This window comes from Taudactylus pleione, unplaced genomic scaffold, assembly GCF_031769625.1.
Source record: "Taudactylus pleione unplaced genomic scaffold, aTauple2 ptg001990l, whole genome shotgun sequence".
Taxonomy (NCBI): Eukaryota; Metazoa; Chordata; class Amphibia; order Anura; family Myobatrachidae; genus Taudactylus; species Taudactylus pleione.
This window is the reverse complement of record NW_028286386.1, coordinates 1843553-1856909: the sequence shown is the minus strand read 5'-3', so window position 1 is coordinate 1856909 and position 13357 is coordinate 1843553. Positions and strand designations below refer to the sequence as shown.

Sequence of the window (13357 nt, the reverse complement as noted above, 5' to 3'; positions counted from 1 at the left end):
AAAACCTGCTTAAGAGCGCTCTTGATCTCGGACTGGGGCGACGGTTCATCTTTCAGCAGGACAACTACCCTAAGCACACAGCCAAGATATCAAAGGAGTGGCTTCAGGACAACTCTGTGAATGTCCTTGACTGGCCCAGCCAGAGCCCAGACTTGAATCCAATTGAACATCTCTGGAGAGATCTGAAAATGGCTGTTTATACCTGTGTTTATATTCCAGAGCGATTTTCTTCCTTCAAACTCCAAGGAAAAAAAATATGTAAAGTGCATTAATAATATATCACTTATTACAATAAAAAACAAAAAACAAAACTATATTTCATGCAAGAAAGACCACTACCTGATGGAGCTTGAGAGGTGCTGCCAAGAGGAATGGGCGAAACTGCCAAAGATAGGTGTGCCAAGCTAGTGGCATCATATTCAAAAAGGCTTTGAGGCTGCAATTGCTGCCAAAGGTGCATCAACAAAGTATTTAGCAAAGGTTGTGAATACTTATGTACATGTGATTTCTTATTTTTTTTATTTTTTTTTATTTAATTTGCAAGAATATCAAAAAAACTGTTTACACGTTGTCATTATGGGGCATTGTGTGTTGAATTTTGAGGACAAAAAATAATTTATTCCATCTTGGAATAAGGCTGTAATATAACAAAATGTGGAAAAAGTGACATGCTGTGAATACTTTCCGGATGCACTGATTATACTGTAATTGTAACAGCGACCTACAGTCATGAAATAGTGAGAGTTAGCAGACAAATGAAATAATCAGAAGGGAAGAGTAAAAAGTCAGATTGCAAACAAGACTTGAATAATTTTTTTGTTTGAGTATTACATTGGTTGTCCACTCGTACTATTTAGGGACTAGCTGCATGAACATCTGGGGTGTTTGAGTCCACCAGCATTGATGGGTTTTGTAGAATCCAGTTGTCAGATGCTTTTCTAGCACTGGACTATATTCCAGTAAAGGTGGGGTTCAGGCAGTGGACAATCCTTTTTGAGGTTATAATGAAAATAATTTGATCTTGTTGATTTTAAAAATTCAACACCTTGAAGGTGCCACTCTGTTTTTATATTGGAAGATGTTTATTTCTCTTTAGAGCACAACATTGGTTTAACCATCTAGGATGTTAGTTGTAGTTAGCAATGGCTGCTATTACCACTAGTAAAAGTTCAAGCTCACAAGTTGAGAGAACAAAAAACCCATTTCTCTTCATCCCTTTTTGGGGGACACTGCTAACCTTGGGGTGTAGTGGGCACTGTTGCGTGAGTAGGCGCTTATTGTAAAACTCAGAGCTTGTTTTATATCTTCCTCCTCCCCTCTACATCCAATTGGAGATATATATTTTTTTATTTGTATACCTTCCTCTGCTACTGAAGCAGCATATAATTTTTATTTTATGTTTGTTACTTCTCACTATTTTTTTGCGGTTTTCTTCGTGAGGTGTTGGTACCACGTCACTGGTGGTTTCAGTGACCGGACACTGTGTAGTCTGTGTTGGTAGCTCAGGACTGTGCTCTAGGAGCTGCAGGAGCATGTAGAGCAGCACTATTCTCTTTTGTGGCAGTGTCCCTTGGCTGTATTGTGGTTCAGAGTGCTTCCTGGTTAACAAGGAAAAAGAAGCATACTGTTCCTACTTCCTGTACACTTCACAGGTGATTACATTTGTGGCTGAAGCCTAGCGGAGACTGGAGAGAATATGAGTAGCTTTTATTTCATATACACCTCAAGTGGATGCTCCTATTGTCTGTTTTGATAAATGGACTGCTATTCATATTCCAAATGAGGCAGATAGGAAATGTAAAGGGATTATTAAATCAGTCTTTGTCACTGCAAAAGCATCTTTCCGAATCATGTATTTAGCGTCTGTTTGAGTCAATAATGCAGTGGAGAAGTGGACTGAATGCTGACAGTATGCAATTTAGATCACTCAGATCAGAATTTTTACCTCTGGTGAACCATGCAAAGGAAGCAACTATTTATTTGGAAGAAGCTGTCATGGACACCACTCCCAATCTTTCCATGATGACTGCCAGAAGCACTTGGTAATAGCAGCCTTAAGCACTCAGTCTTTGTTCCTGGAAGACAGATGTGGTATCCCAATAGGCTCTGGATGCTTTGCCCTTTGATGGTTCTGTCTTCTTCAGCCGAGAGCTAGACCGAATTATATTGCAGGCCACAGGAAGAAAGATCTCTTTACTCCCGGTTGACACATTGAATACTAACTTTTCTGCTTTTTGGCTAAAATGAGAGAAACCCCTCCTAGAGAATGGTCCAAGTGGGGTTTCACCATAGGGCTGGGCCTAGCAGTTGTCCAGGTATCAAGCCTGCTGATAAATAGGCAGCATGACAGGGTTCTCCCCCAGACAGGTCTGTGGAGGGAGTCTCTAATGTGGTGGGGGGTTTTTTAGGACCAATTAATACTTTCTTCTTCATATACATGGGACATTGTAGGAAGATGTTATGTTTTGTACCTCTTGGGGCCTCCATTCAGGCTGTTCTTTTGTACACCCCTTATGATAGAAAAACAAACTAGTAGACTGGCCCTTCAGGGGTCCATCCTGTCCTTCTTTTCATCAGGATTGATTGTCCCGTTCTTAAAAGAGCTGGAAGGCTTGGGGTTTTACTTTTCTTATGCAAAAACTAGACTTGACCTTTTGGCTTACCCTGAATCTGAAATCCTTAAATAGCCATCTGTTAATCAACAGATTTGGGATGGAGCCGGGATGAATTTCTCACCTCCAAGGCTATAGAAGATGTCCATTTCAATGTCTATATCTGGTAGGGATATCACATACTGTTAAGATTCGCTATGGGGAGATCCCATTACCAGTTCAGAGCTCTCCTGTTGGGTTGGACACAACTCCAAGGGATTTCACCAAAGGCATGCCAACACTTTTGTGGTTGCAGGTGCTAAGTCTCACCATACCTCATTGTTTCCCAAATCCGGTCTTCACGCACACTGAACAGCTCATATTATTAGGATATCTGTATGTTTAAATATGTAGGATAATTACTGACCCAGCTAAGTAGACTAAATCACATGTGCACGAATAAAGAAATTCCAGAAACATGAGCTGTTGTGAGGGCATGCAGTAATGAAACCGGCAGGCGCATGGCCGCCGATCTCAATACCAACAGCATAATCCTGGCAAGGGATCTAACATTAGCGTTGAAATGCTGATGACTATGTTAATCCCGACGCCGGGACCCCAACAGGACGCCGGACCGATCGTCCAACGCCAGGGGTAAGTATGTATGTAGCCGGGAATGGGGGGGGTTAGGTTTAGGGCACCCCACGGGGGGACCAGGGTTAGCCACCTTCCCCTGGGGAGTGTTAGGCTAGGGGAAGGGGGGGTTAGGTATAGGCACTAGGGGGGGGGAGGTGAAGGTCAGGCACCCCCCCGGGAGGCTTAGGTTTATGCACTTACGAGGGTGGGTTAGGCACTGGGGGGGGGAGGTTAGGGTTAGGCATCCCTAAAGGAGGGTTAGGGGGTAGGAGAGGGTTCGAAATACTTAACTTACCTCCACTGTCGGGATCTTGTGCATCGGGCTGCCAGCATCGAGATTTGAACTGTCAAACATACCTAGTGTTCACTCTAGCTCCGGCACGAGGCAGGGCGCCGGAGCTAGAGAGGGCTTGTTTGTGCGCGCGCGTGGCCGAGAAGGGGGCGTGGTCATTGAAAAAGGGGCGTGTCTATAAGACGCGTCCCCTTTTTCGTCACTCTTGGGGGCGTGCCCGGCACTTACGGACACGCCGGGCAGGGCCCAAGCCCGGCAGAGAGGGAGAATAGATGCATGCGCCCGGCGTCTATTCTCCGGCGGTGACGAGTCACTGCACATTTCTTCGCCCGCGGGACACTGCGACCCGCGGGTGAAGACTGTACCCGCAGGCTGTTAGGGCAGGGCGCTTTTTGCCCTCCTTCTGGAGGGCAGGGCGCTTTTTGTCTTCCAGAAAGAGGGCAGGGCGCCGCGCCCCGCTAAAACAGCCTAGCGGGAACCCTAACAATACCCATTCCGTTGTGAGTGTGCGAGGGCTGGTTTTGGGATGACCTTCTGATAGTAGTGAGCGCAACCATTTTTATTACCCATTTGAATCTGACAGCTGACAGTAGATACGTTAGAAGCACATAGTTTGGTAATAAATTGGCAAATTCTAGTATTGTCCCTGCCTAGCTCATGACACCAGATATCAGTGTCATTCTTCCAGAGTAGAAAATTCTGGGCATTCAAAAACGGTGGTTCTTTTCTCTTGAAGGATAGTATCAGTCCTCCATCGCGTGATGCTGGTGGGAAGATTGGGAAGTACTGTTGTTTGTACATTTCTGCTTTCCAATTACAGATTTCTAGCCCTCTTTGGCAAATTAGTTCTTCAGACTGTCGCCACCAACTCATCAGTCCCTTTCATGGGGGCTGAAAAGATGCCAACCCTAAAGTTTAGGCCTCCGTACCATTTGGGGATTGGGTCGTCATGTCCATACATAGGTTGGTGTTAGAGGAGTTAACATTTCATCTTTTAATTTGGCATACTTTTTCATGATGGTCTGGTCAATTGCTTCAGATTATCAAGGTTTCAGTCCGATTTACAGTATATGTTCTTCAAGAAGATATTGGATAACTTTTCATAGGTCATAACTTTTCTTTCCAGGGGTTTCTACTTGCTCATCAGCTACATGCTCACAGGTGGTATTGTGGGACCTAAGCTTTGTCCTTACACAGTTACAGAAGCCGCAATTTGAGCCTCTTTCATCCATTGACTTTATATTCTTAAACTGAGGTGTATTTTTTTTTTCTTTACATTTTTCCCTTCCCACTGGCTATTGCCTATGAATAGGCTGCTCTATTTTTTAGGTCACCATATCTAGTTTTTATTTATGAGAAAAGAGCTGTCCAGCACACCAGATATTCCATCTTAACCCACCCTGCTCTAGCACAGGATCTAGCATCGAGGAGCTTAGAATCTCTCTACGTCCTTGATGTAGTTCGAGCTTCAACAAAACATGATGGAGTGATGGATTACGCATGGGTGGGGAACCTTTTTTCTGCTGAGGGCCATTTTGGTATATATAACCTTTTTTGCGGGCCTGGGGCTGGCCCTGCCCCCTCCGTGTGACATCACACGGGGCGGGGCCACAATCGCTGTTGATTACAGCAATGCCTGTAGCATCCTGAGAATGCTTCGGAGAGCTGTAAGGGCAGCAGTGTGACTGTCTGAAGCATTCTAAGGACGCTCTAAGTGGCACTGCTGCATAGTTTCTGGCTGCAGGGTGCCATTCTAGGCACCCTGCTAGCCAGATGAGGCTAGCAAAAAAAAGCTCAGAGGGCCAGACCAAATGATTCCGGGGACCTTACACAGCCCCCGGGCCTGAGGTTCCCCATCCCTGGATTACGGGTATCATCAGACAAGTGTATACTGTATCTTGGAGAAGGCTCCAGTTCCTGATAATGCTTTGGCACACACTAATGGTTAGTGCCTCTTGGGCTTTGCGGCGTAGAGCCTCAGTAGAACAGTTGTGCTATGCTGCAACCTAGCCCTCTGTCCATTATTTCACCAAATTTTACAATTGCAATGTTTTTATATCTAAATATGCCTGTTTTGGCCAGAATATTTTGAGCACAATTATGTCTCTGTACATTCCCCTGGGAGCAACTTTATAACGTTCCCAAGAAGATCAATGCCCCCAAAGTAAATAAAAGCTAAAACATTATATTTGCTTTTTGTTAAATCCATTTAGTTCTGTTCAATTTTATTGACTTTGTTAACCTGCAGATTGAGCTTTGATTGGATAAGAGTGGTGTAGGAAAGGAGGAAGACTGTAAAGTTCTGGTTTTTACAATAAGTGCTTGTAACTGCAACAGTGCCCCCTACACCCCAATGCTAGCAGTGTTTCCAAAACATTTCTGAAAAAAATGACATTGAAAGTTTTTTTTTAATATAACGATGTTATATATTCCTTGTACTGCTTTTAGGATTTCTTGTCATTTCTTTTTAAATAATAATGTATCTGTTACTCTAATGTTATTTATTATTTTCTTACTTTACTTTAGCCTTTAATGTCTGTTCCTCACAAGAAAACCTCCCTCAAGCGCATTCGGTACAGAGCAGGTAAGCCTTGATGTTGAATAGCCTATAGAAATCTGTTTTCAATTTCTTTGTGATGTAACGTAACGTTTATTTAGAGTGTGGTTTGGAAAAAAAACTTGTTCAAATATTTATTTTTTTAAACATTAATATTTAATGATAAATGCTTTCGAACATGAACAATCCAAAATTATTACGATATTTTATCTCATCAAAAGTTAGCCAGACTAAGGTTTTGAATTGAAATAAACAAAGGAGATTAAACCAGGAGTTGTTTCTCTGTGTATTGCCTCTTTAATGTGTTGGAGTTGTTTACCCTGTAAGATTGAGAATGTTAGTTGTGGTGTTCTCCTGTCCTATAGGATTGTTAGGGGATGAGTTTGTAGAGTCTTAGCTGATGCTAGGCAGATTTAGTACCTCTCTGATCTGGATTACCCTCCCAGTTTCTTTGTGTGTGAATTTACTGTGTTTGTTCAGCTCACTCAAATGAAGACCATAAGCAACAAAGAACGTGAAATAATAAACAAGAAATAGCTAAAGCTATCGAAGGATGGGCAGAGGCACTGGAAGAGGCCTTGCCATCAGACTCTACCAGGGAACATCTGGCCTACATCTTCCATATTTAGGAAGCGGCCTCTTATTTGGGAAAGCTGCATTGGATACTGGACTACTTACCTCTGGCATCTGCGACCTCGGTAGTCGTCCGCCGGGTCCTTTGGCTACGGTCCTGGAAGACGGACACGGGTTTCAATAGGGCAATTGAATCCTTACCCTTCTCTGGAAATAGGCTGTTCGGCTCAGAATTGGACAAAATCGTGGCTACCTTGACAGTCTCAAAAGTTGTCTTTCTGTCATCAGCAGCTGCCCCTATTCCTAGGCCGTCCTCTTCTCAGCCCTTTTGCCCCCCAGGGTAAGGCAAGAGGACAGTCCTTTCCCAGGCAGTCATGTTCTCACAAGACCACCAAGCCGCGATCCAAGCAGTCTTATGCAGCCAGACGTCCAGCTTCTAAGTCTAACCATAAACCCCCTGATGGGGTGGGCCGCCTCCTGGGGGATCCCAGGGTGGGAGGCTGACTTCTTAAATTTTCCGACTCTTGGCGTCAAACAGCAACAGACTCCTGGTTCAGAGTTGTGGTCGCTCAGGGGTACGCCCTCACCTTCCTGAGGCATCCTCCCCAGCAATTGTTTTGTACAAGTCAGCCATTAGACCCAGTCAAGGACCTGGCCCTCCAGGAAGCCATTCGCTCCCTGCTGCATTCAGGTGTGATAATACCGGTTTCTTCGACTCAGCGAGGAACTGGTTTTTATTCCACTCTTTTTTTTTTTTTTTTTTTTTTTTTATCAGGAGCCAAATGTGCCTATTACTCCAACCCACTAACTGTGCCTGCGGTTTGCTGTCCTGTAGCAAAATTACCAGTTTCGGGCGCTGCCCTTTGGTCTGTCAACAGCCCCTCGGGTCTTTACCATAATTATGGCAGTTATGGCGGCCCACCTCAGGCGCCAGGGAGTCAGAATTCTGCCATACCTAGATGACCTTTTAATCTTGGCACATTCACCTGTTGTGTTACAGCGCCATCTCCAGCTGACCGTGTACTGCTTGCAGAGACACGGCTGGCTCATCAGTTGGAAAAAGTCCTCCCTATGTCCAACTAAGCGGATGGTACATTTATTTATTAACAGTTTCTTATATAGCGCAGCAAATTCCGTTGCGCTTTACAATTTGAATCAACATTATACTGGGTTGTAAAAGACATACATACATACATACATACAGGTAAGAGTGCCTTGCTCGCAAGCTTACAATCTATAGGGAAATAGGTGTTGATGCACAAGGATAGGTGCTACATATTACAAATTGGTCCAGCCCGATTGCAGATGTTCTTGGTGGGTTGTATAATCCAATCACACTGGAAAGTTGTCCTAGGGTTAGGAGGATGTTAAATTGAAGAAAGAGAAGATGTGATAGGTGTTTACTATAAGAAGAGAATTAGATAGGGAGCTATAAAGGTTAGGTGGGTGGTCCTGGAATCTGATAAGCTTGTCTGAAGAAGTGAGTTTTCAGAAAACGTTTGAATGTTTGGAAACTAGTGGAAAGTCTTATTGTGCGTGGGAGGGCATTCCACAGGGTGGGTGCAGCCCGAAAAAAGTCCTGTAACCGTGCGTGGAAACAAGTAATGCGCGGGGATGAGAGACGCAGAGCGGAGATGTCTGGTTGGAAGATATTTTGAGATAAGTGAAGAGATGTATGTTGGTGTGGTCTGGTTAATGGCTTTATGTGTGAGTGTAAGTATTTTAAATTGAATACGGTAGAAGACCGGCAGCCAATGGAGTGGACTGAGTGAATCAGCAGACACTGAACGTTTGGTGAGAAAGATCAGCCTTGTAAGCTGCATTCAAAATGGATTGTAGTGGGGAGAGCCTGTTTTTGGGAAGACCAATAAGGAGACTATTGCAATAGTCAATGTCGGAAATTATGAGTTCGTGTATTAGAGTTTTTGCCATCTCTTGTGTAAGATATGGTCGAATTTTGGCTATGTTTTTTAGATGTATGTAACAGGATTTAGAGACAGAATGAATGTGGGGAGCAAAAGACAGTTCAGAGTCAAGGATGACACCTAGGCAGTGAGCTTGTGGGGTGGGGTTGATTGTCGAGTTGTCAACAGTAATAGAGAGATCAGGTTGGTAGCTACTATTGGCTGGTGGAAATATAATTAGTTCTGTTTTGGATATATTAAGTTTGAAGTGGCGAGATGACATCCAAGATGAAATGGCAGAGAGACATTCAGTGACACGGACCAGCACAGATGGTGATAAATCTGGGGAGGATAGGTAAATTTGAGTATCATCCGCGTACAGATGATACTGAAAACCAAAAGAGCTGATTAGCATGCCGAGAGAGGTGGTATATATTGAGAAAAGCAGAGGACCTCATACTGAACCTTGTGGTACTCCAACTGATAGATGTAGCGAAGTGGAGTTAGAATCAGGAAAGCAAACAGTGAAAGAGCGATTAGATAGGTAGGATGAGAACCAAGAAAGGGCTGTGTCTTGAAGACCTAGGGGTTGTAGTGTTTGTATGAGAAGAGAGTGGTCAACAGTGTCAAAGGCAGCAGAGAGATCTAGAATAATTAGAAGTGAATAATGGCCTTTAGCCTTGGCAGTGACCAGATCATTTACTACCTTAGTCTGTGCGGTCTCAGTGGAGTGTTGGGAACGAAAGCCTGACTGAAGTGGGTCCAATAAGTTGTGGGTGTTAAAGTGTGTGAGGCGAGTGTAGGCAAGTCTCTCCAGTAGCTTGGAGGGGCAAGGTAGCTGGGAGATGGGACAGAATTTTGTTTTTTTCAAAATGGGAGTGATCACTGCATGCTTGAACAGTGATGGAAAGATACCAGTAGAGGAAGAGAGAGTACAGTTTTTAGTTAAGTGTGTAATGAGCACAGGAGACAGAGCTTTACTGATTTGTGAGGGTATAGGATCAAGAGGAGAGGTAGTAGAGTAGGAGGATGAGAAGAGTGTAGATAGTTCATCTTCATTAGTGGGGTCAAATGATGAGAACGTGCCACTGGGTTCAGGTAGGCAATTGAACAAGACCCTGGCTAAGGAAGTGCATACCATTTAATTTCGGGTATTATCAATCTCTTTCTTGAAATAGGAAGAAAGATCTTGTGCACTGATAGTAGCAGGAGGATTGGGTGACGGAGGGGTAAGAAGTGATATAAATGTATTAAAAAGTCGCTTGGCGTTAGAGGCTTGGGCAGAGATAACAGTTTGGAAATATGTTTGTTTGGCATTATCCAGTGCATTACGATAAGAGGGGTAGATCGTCTTATATGTGAGGAAGTCACTTGGAGTATGAGACTTTCGTCATTGACCTTCTACTTTTACATGAGTTTTCGTAGGTGTCTTGTAAATTTGGAATGCCACGGTTGACGTCTAAGTCTACGCGGAATGTGATGGGTAGCTGGAGCTACTTCATCAAGGGCTAGTTCTAGGTTCTGGTTCAAATGTAATACAGCAATCTCAGGAGAAGTGAAATTAGAAATAGGTAAGAGTGATTGTTGCAGACAGGTGGATAGTTGTTCAAAATTAATAGCATTAATATCTCTGCGGGTTTGAGGGGGTTTGGTTGATTTGCTTGGCATTGAGGTTGACGTAATGGAGGAGAGTGTGCAGGTGATAAGGTTATTATCTGAGAGAGGGAAATGAGAATTATTGAAATCAGAGACTGAGCATAGTCTGGTAAATACAAGATCAAGGCAGTGGCCATATTGATGAGTAGAGGAGTCAGTCCATTGGGAGAGACCAAGAGATGATGATGATAAGGAGAGAAGTTTGGAGGCATGAGGGGATTGTGGACTGTCAATGGGGATATTGAAATCACCCATAATAATGGTGGAGATGTCAGAGGATAGGAAGTGAGGGAGCCAGGCAGAAAAATGTTCCAGAAATTGATTGGGTTGTCCAGGTGGATGATAGCAGTAATGCGCAGAGAGAAAGGAGTGAAAGTCCTAATAGAATGTACTTCAAATGATGTAAATTTAAGGGATGGTACCTGTGGAATAACTGTATGTAAAAGATTGGGACAGTAGTATTCCTACTCCACCTCCTTTACTATTACCAGGCCTGGAGGTGTGTGTGAAGTGTAGACAACCATGTGAGAGCGCTGCAGGGGAGGAAGTGTCTGTTTGTGTGAGCCATGTTTCTGTTAATGCCATACACCTGGGGGCACGCCTAGATTCTCGAATACAAAGGATCTTTTATGCCAGCGGACAAAATTTTGGCACTGCACTTGCGTGTGTGCAACTTGCTTCACAAACGGAGGTTATCCATTCACTCAGCAATGCAGGTTCTGGGGTCCATGGTATCCACCTTCGATATGGTGGAATACGCCCCGTTCCACTCACGGCCCCTTCAACAACTGATTCACTCCCTGGTGGAACGAGCAATATCATCTGATCCGGTCCCAGACTATCCTCCTCTCTCTGGAGGTTGTGCTTTCCCCCTCATGTTTGCTACAGACGTCCCATCATGGAGAACTATTGTGCCTTCCCCTGTGAATTACTACTGCCTGCTACAGCGAGTTGCCTTACTTTTCTCCTTTACTTGTCACTCCTTGCCTGTGGTCTTATTGCAATGTTTGTATTTAAGTTTTGTACTCCTGTGGTATATTCTGTTTATACTGTTTTTGTTTTTATATTACCTCTTGTATGGCACCTAACAAATAAGATAATAATAAATGGAAAAGTGTTTTGATCACTAAAAACCTTGCAGTCAGAAAGGCCTATGTTCGAATTAGTGTCTCTTTGAGCACATCCTAAAGTATCTGAATATTTGGGAGACGCAAGTCCGAATGCTTGTGTTTATTGTGGCTACAATTTTGGCTTAGGACTCTTTACACTGACTGGTAAGGTGTATGTCTGCTCCTTGTCCTATTCTTTATGAAGGTCCAGAGAATGATGGTCTTGACCTTCGAGGCCGTTCAGCTTGCATGGTGTCATACAAGGACATTCTAGATCGAACTCCTCTCAAAATGGGATAATTAATATTTACCTAAACACCTGGGGTTGCAGGATAACAATCTTAACTATGCATCATCAGTTTGCCATTTAATCCTTTGTTGAAAAACACTATTGTGACAAATGATGTCTTGGGACCTCTGTGGGATCTATAGTTCTTTATCACCGTTTTGTGGTGCCTGGCAGAAGCTAAGCTTCTAGTCTGTGTCCTACAGTTAATGGCAGGATACACACCTCTTGCAGAGAAAAACCCATAAAGGTTCAGTCAGCCAAATCTACCACGCGACGTGCATCAATAGGCACAAAAGCTTTTTATGAAATTGAGAATTAGAATCATGCACTAGACACTACTAAATGTGACAAATGAAGCCATGATTATAAGGTGTATTCTGGCAGGATGACTGAAGCCATGCTCTATACAAGAAAACTTTTTCCTCTTTCGTCCTATCTGGAGGACATTATGACTCTGCTGGATGACTTAGCTAGTGGTTTGAAATGGAGCTCACCGAAAGTTCACATCTCTCTTGGTTTTCTTACAAGCTGTGCAGATCTTATTACAGGGTGTGACACGTTTCAGTCCTCCTTTGGGTCCTTCTGACTTAAACTAAGTATTGAAGGCATTTTAACTGGCTCCTTTTAAATCTCTAGAATCTGCTGGTCTAAAGTATCTCACAGAGACTGTTTTCCTTTTTGCCAATTCCACAGCCCTGAGGTTGTTGGTACTGGGCACCCTGTTTTACACATCTCCTAATTTGATATTTCATGAGGTTAGGGCCTTTTAAGTCTAAAGTGGTTCTAAATTCCCCTTAAAGACATTGTGAGTCCAGCATTAGGTCACAATCGTCCTCCAGTGGAAGAGAAATCTCTTCATATTGAAGATAAGTTAGAAGAACACTAGACTGTAGGAGGACCTACATGATTCCTAAATTATTCTTTTAAAAGAGGTTGACCTGCATCTAAGCAATCTGTAGCCAGATGGATCTGTATTCTGTGATTCATCACACTCACATTGGAGCAGGGAAGCCTATTCCTTGTAACATGAAGGCTCATTCTACTCATCATTGAGCATTTTGATCATTAAGGGTCTGTTTGAGTAGGATCTGCGTTTATTGGTGGTCGCCCATCTGGTACTTTATGCAAATGCTGCTACGAAGTCCTTATCACTTGTGTCTTAATCCTATCTCCAATTCTGTGCGCACACAATCTGGATCCATGTACAGCGGCAGTACATGTGCCTCAGAATCAGGCCCTGGTATGTATAGATTTATGTTTATCCATAAAGTTCAAGAATACAAGCATAATATAGCACAATGGTAGTAACTGATAAGTATTGATGTCTCTGTGGTTGAACTCCCCATAATCAATGATTGATTTATTTTTTTTCTCCCAGCATCTAATAGGCTGCCTGAAAATCGTAAGAGGCGAAAACGGTTAAGACTTGCTGGTAGGTTTATGAAAGAAAACCACCAAATGCACCGTGAAGCTCCAAACTCTGAGGTAATAAAATTGTTGCTTTTTAACGCATTTAAGTGAAGCTTGATACACAAAGGAATCTAATGTAAAGGGCACCCATTTTTTGTGCCAAATGTATATACGAGGGCTGATTGAAGACTGTTTTTTTTTATTCAGAATCGGATGACTCCTCCAGGATCTGAACATTTGTCTTTTTCAAAGTAGCGTCCTTCACATTCAATACATTTTTTGCAGCGTTTCAACAACGATTCAAACGTTTTTCACTTTATCATTTGAGAACTTTTTTTTT

General features: G+C 43.1%; 1 protein-coding gene across 7 annotated transcripts in view; it reads left to right on the top strand.

Annotated features, from left to right (window-relative positions):
• Nucleotides 1–13357, top strand: part of NSD1 (nuclear receptor binding SET domain protein 1) — a 116702-nt gene that overhangs the window by 81278 nt on the left and 22067 nt on the right. For all 7 annotated transcript variants that reach the window (XM_088465527.1, XM_088465525.1, XM_088465524.1 and 4 more), the window contains 2 exons: nucleotides 6046–6103; nucleotides 12986–13092. In XM_088465527.1, coding sequence (XP_088321653.1) covers nucleotides 6046–6103; nucleotides 12986–13092 — 165 coding nt within the window. The remainder of the gene's footprint in view (nucleotides 1–6045; nucleotides 6104–12985; nucleotides 13093–13357) is intronic.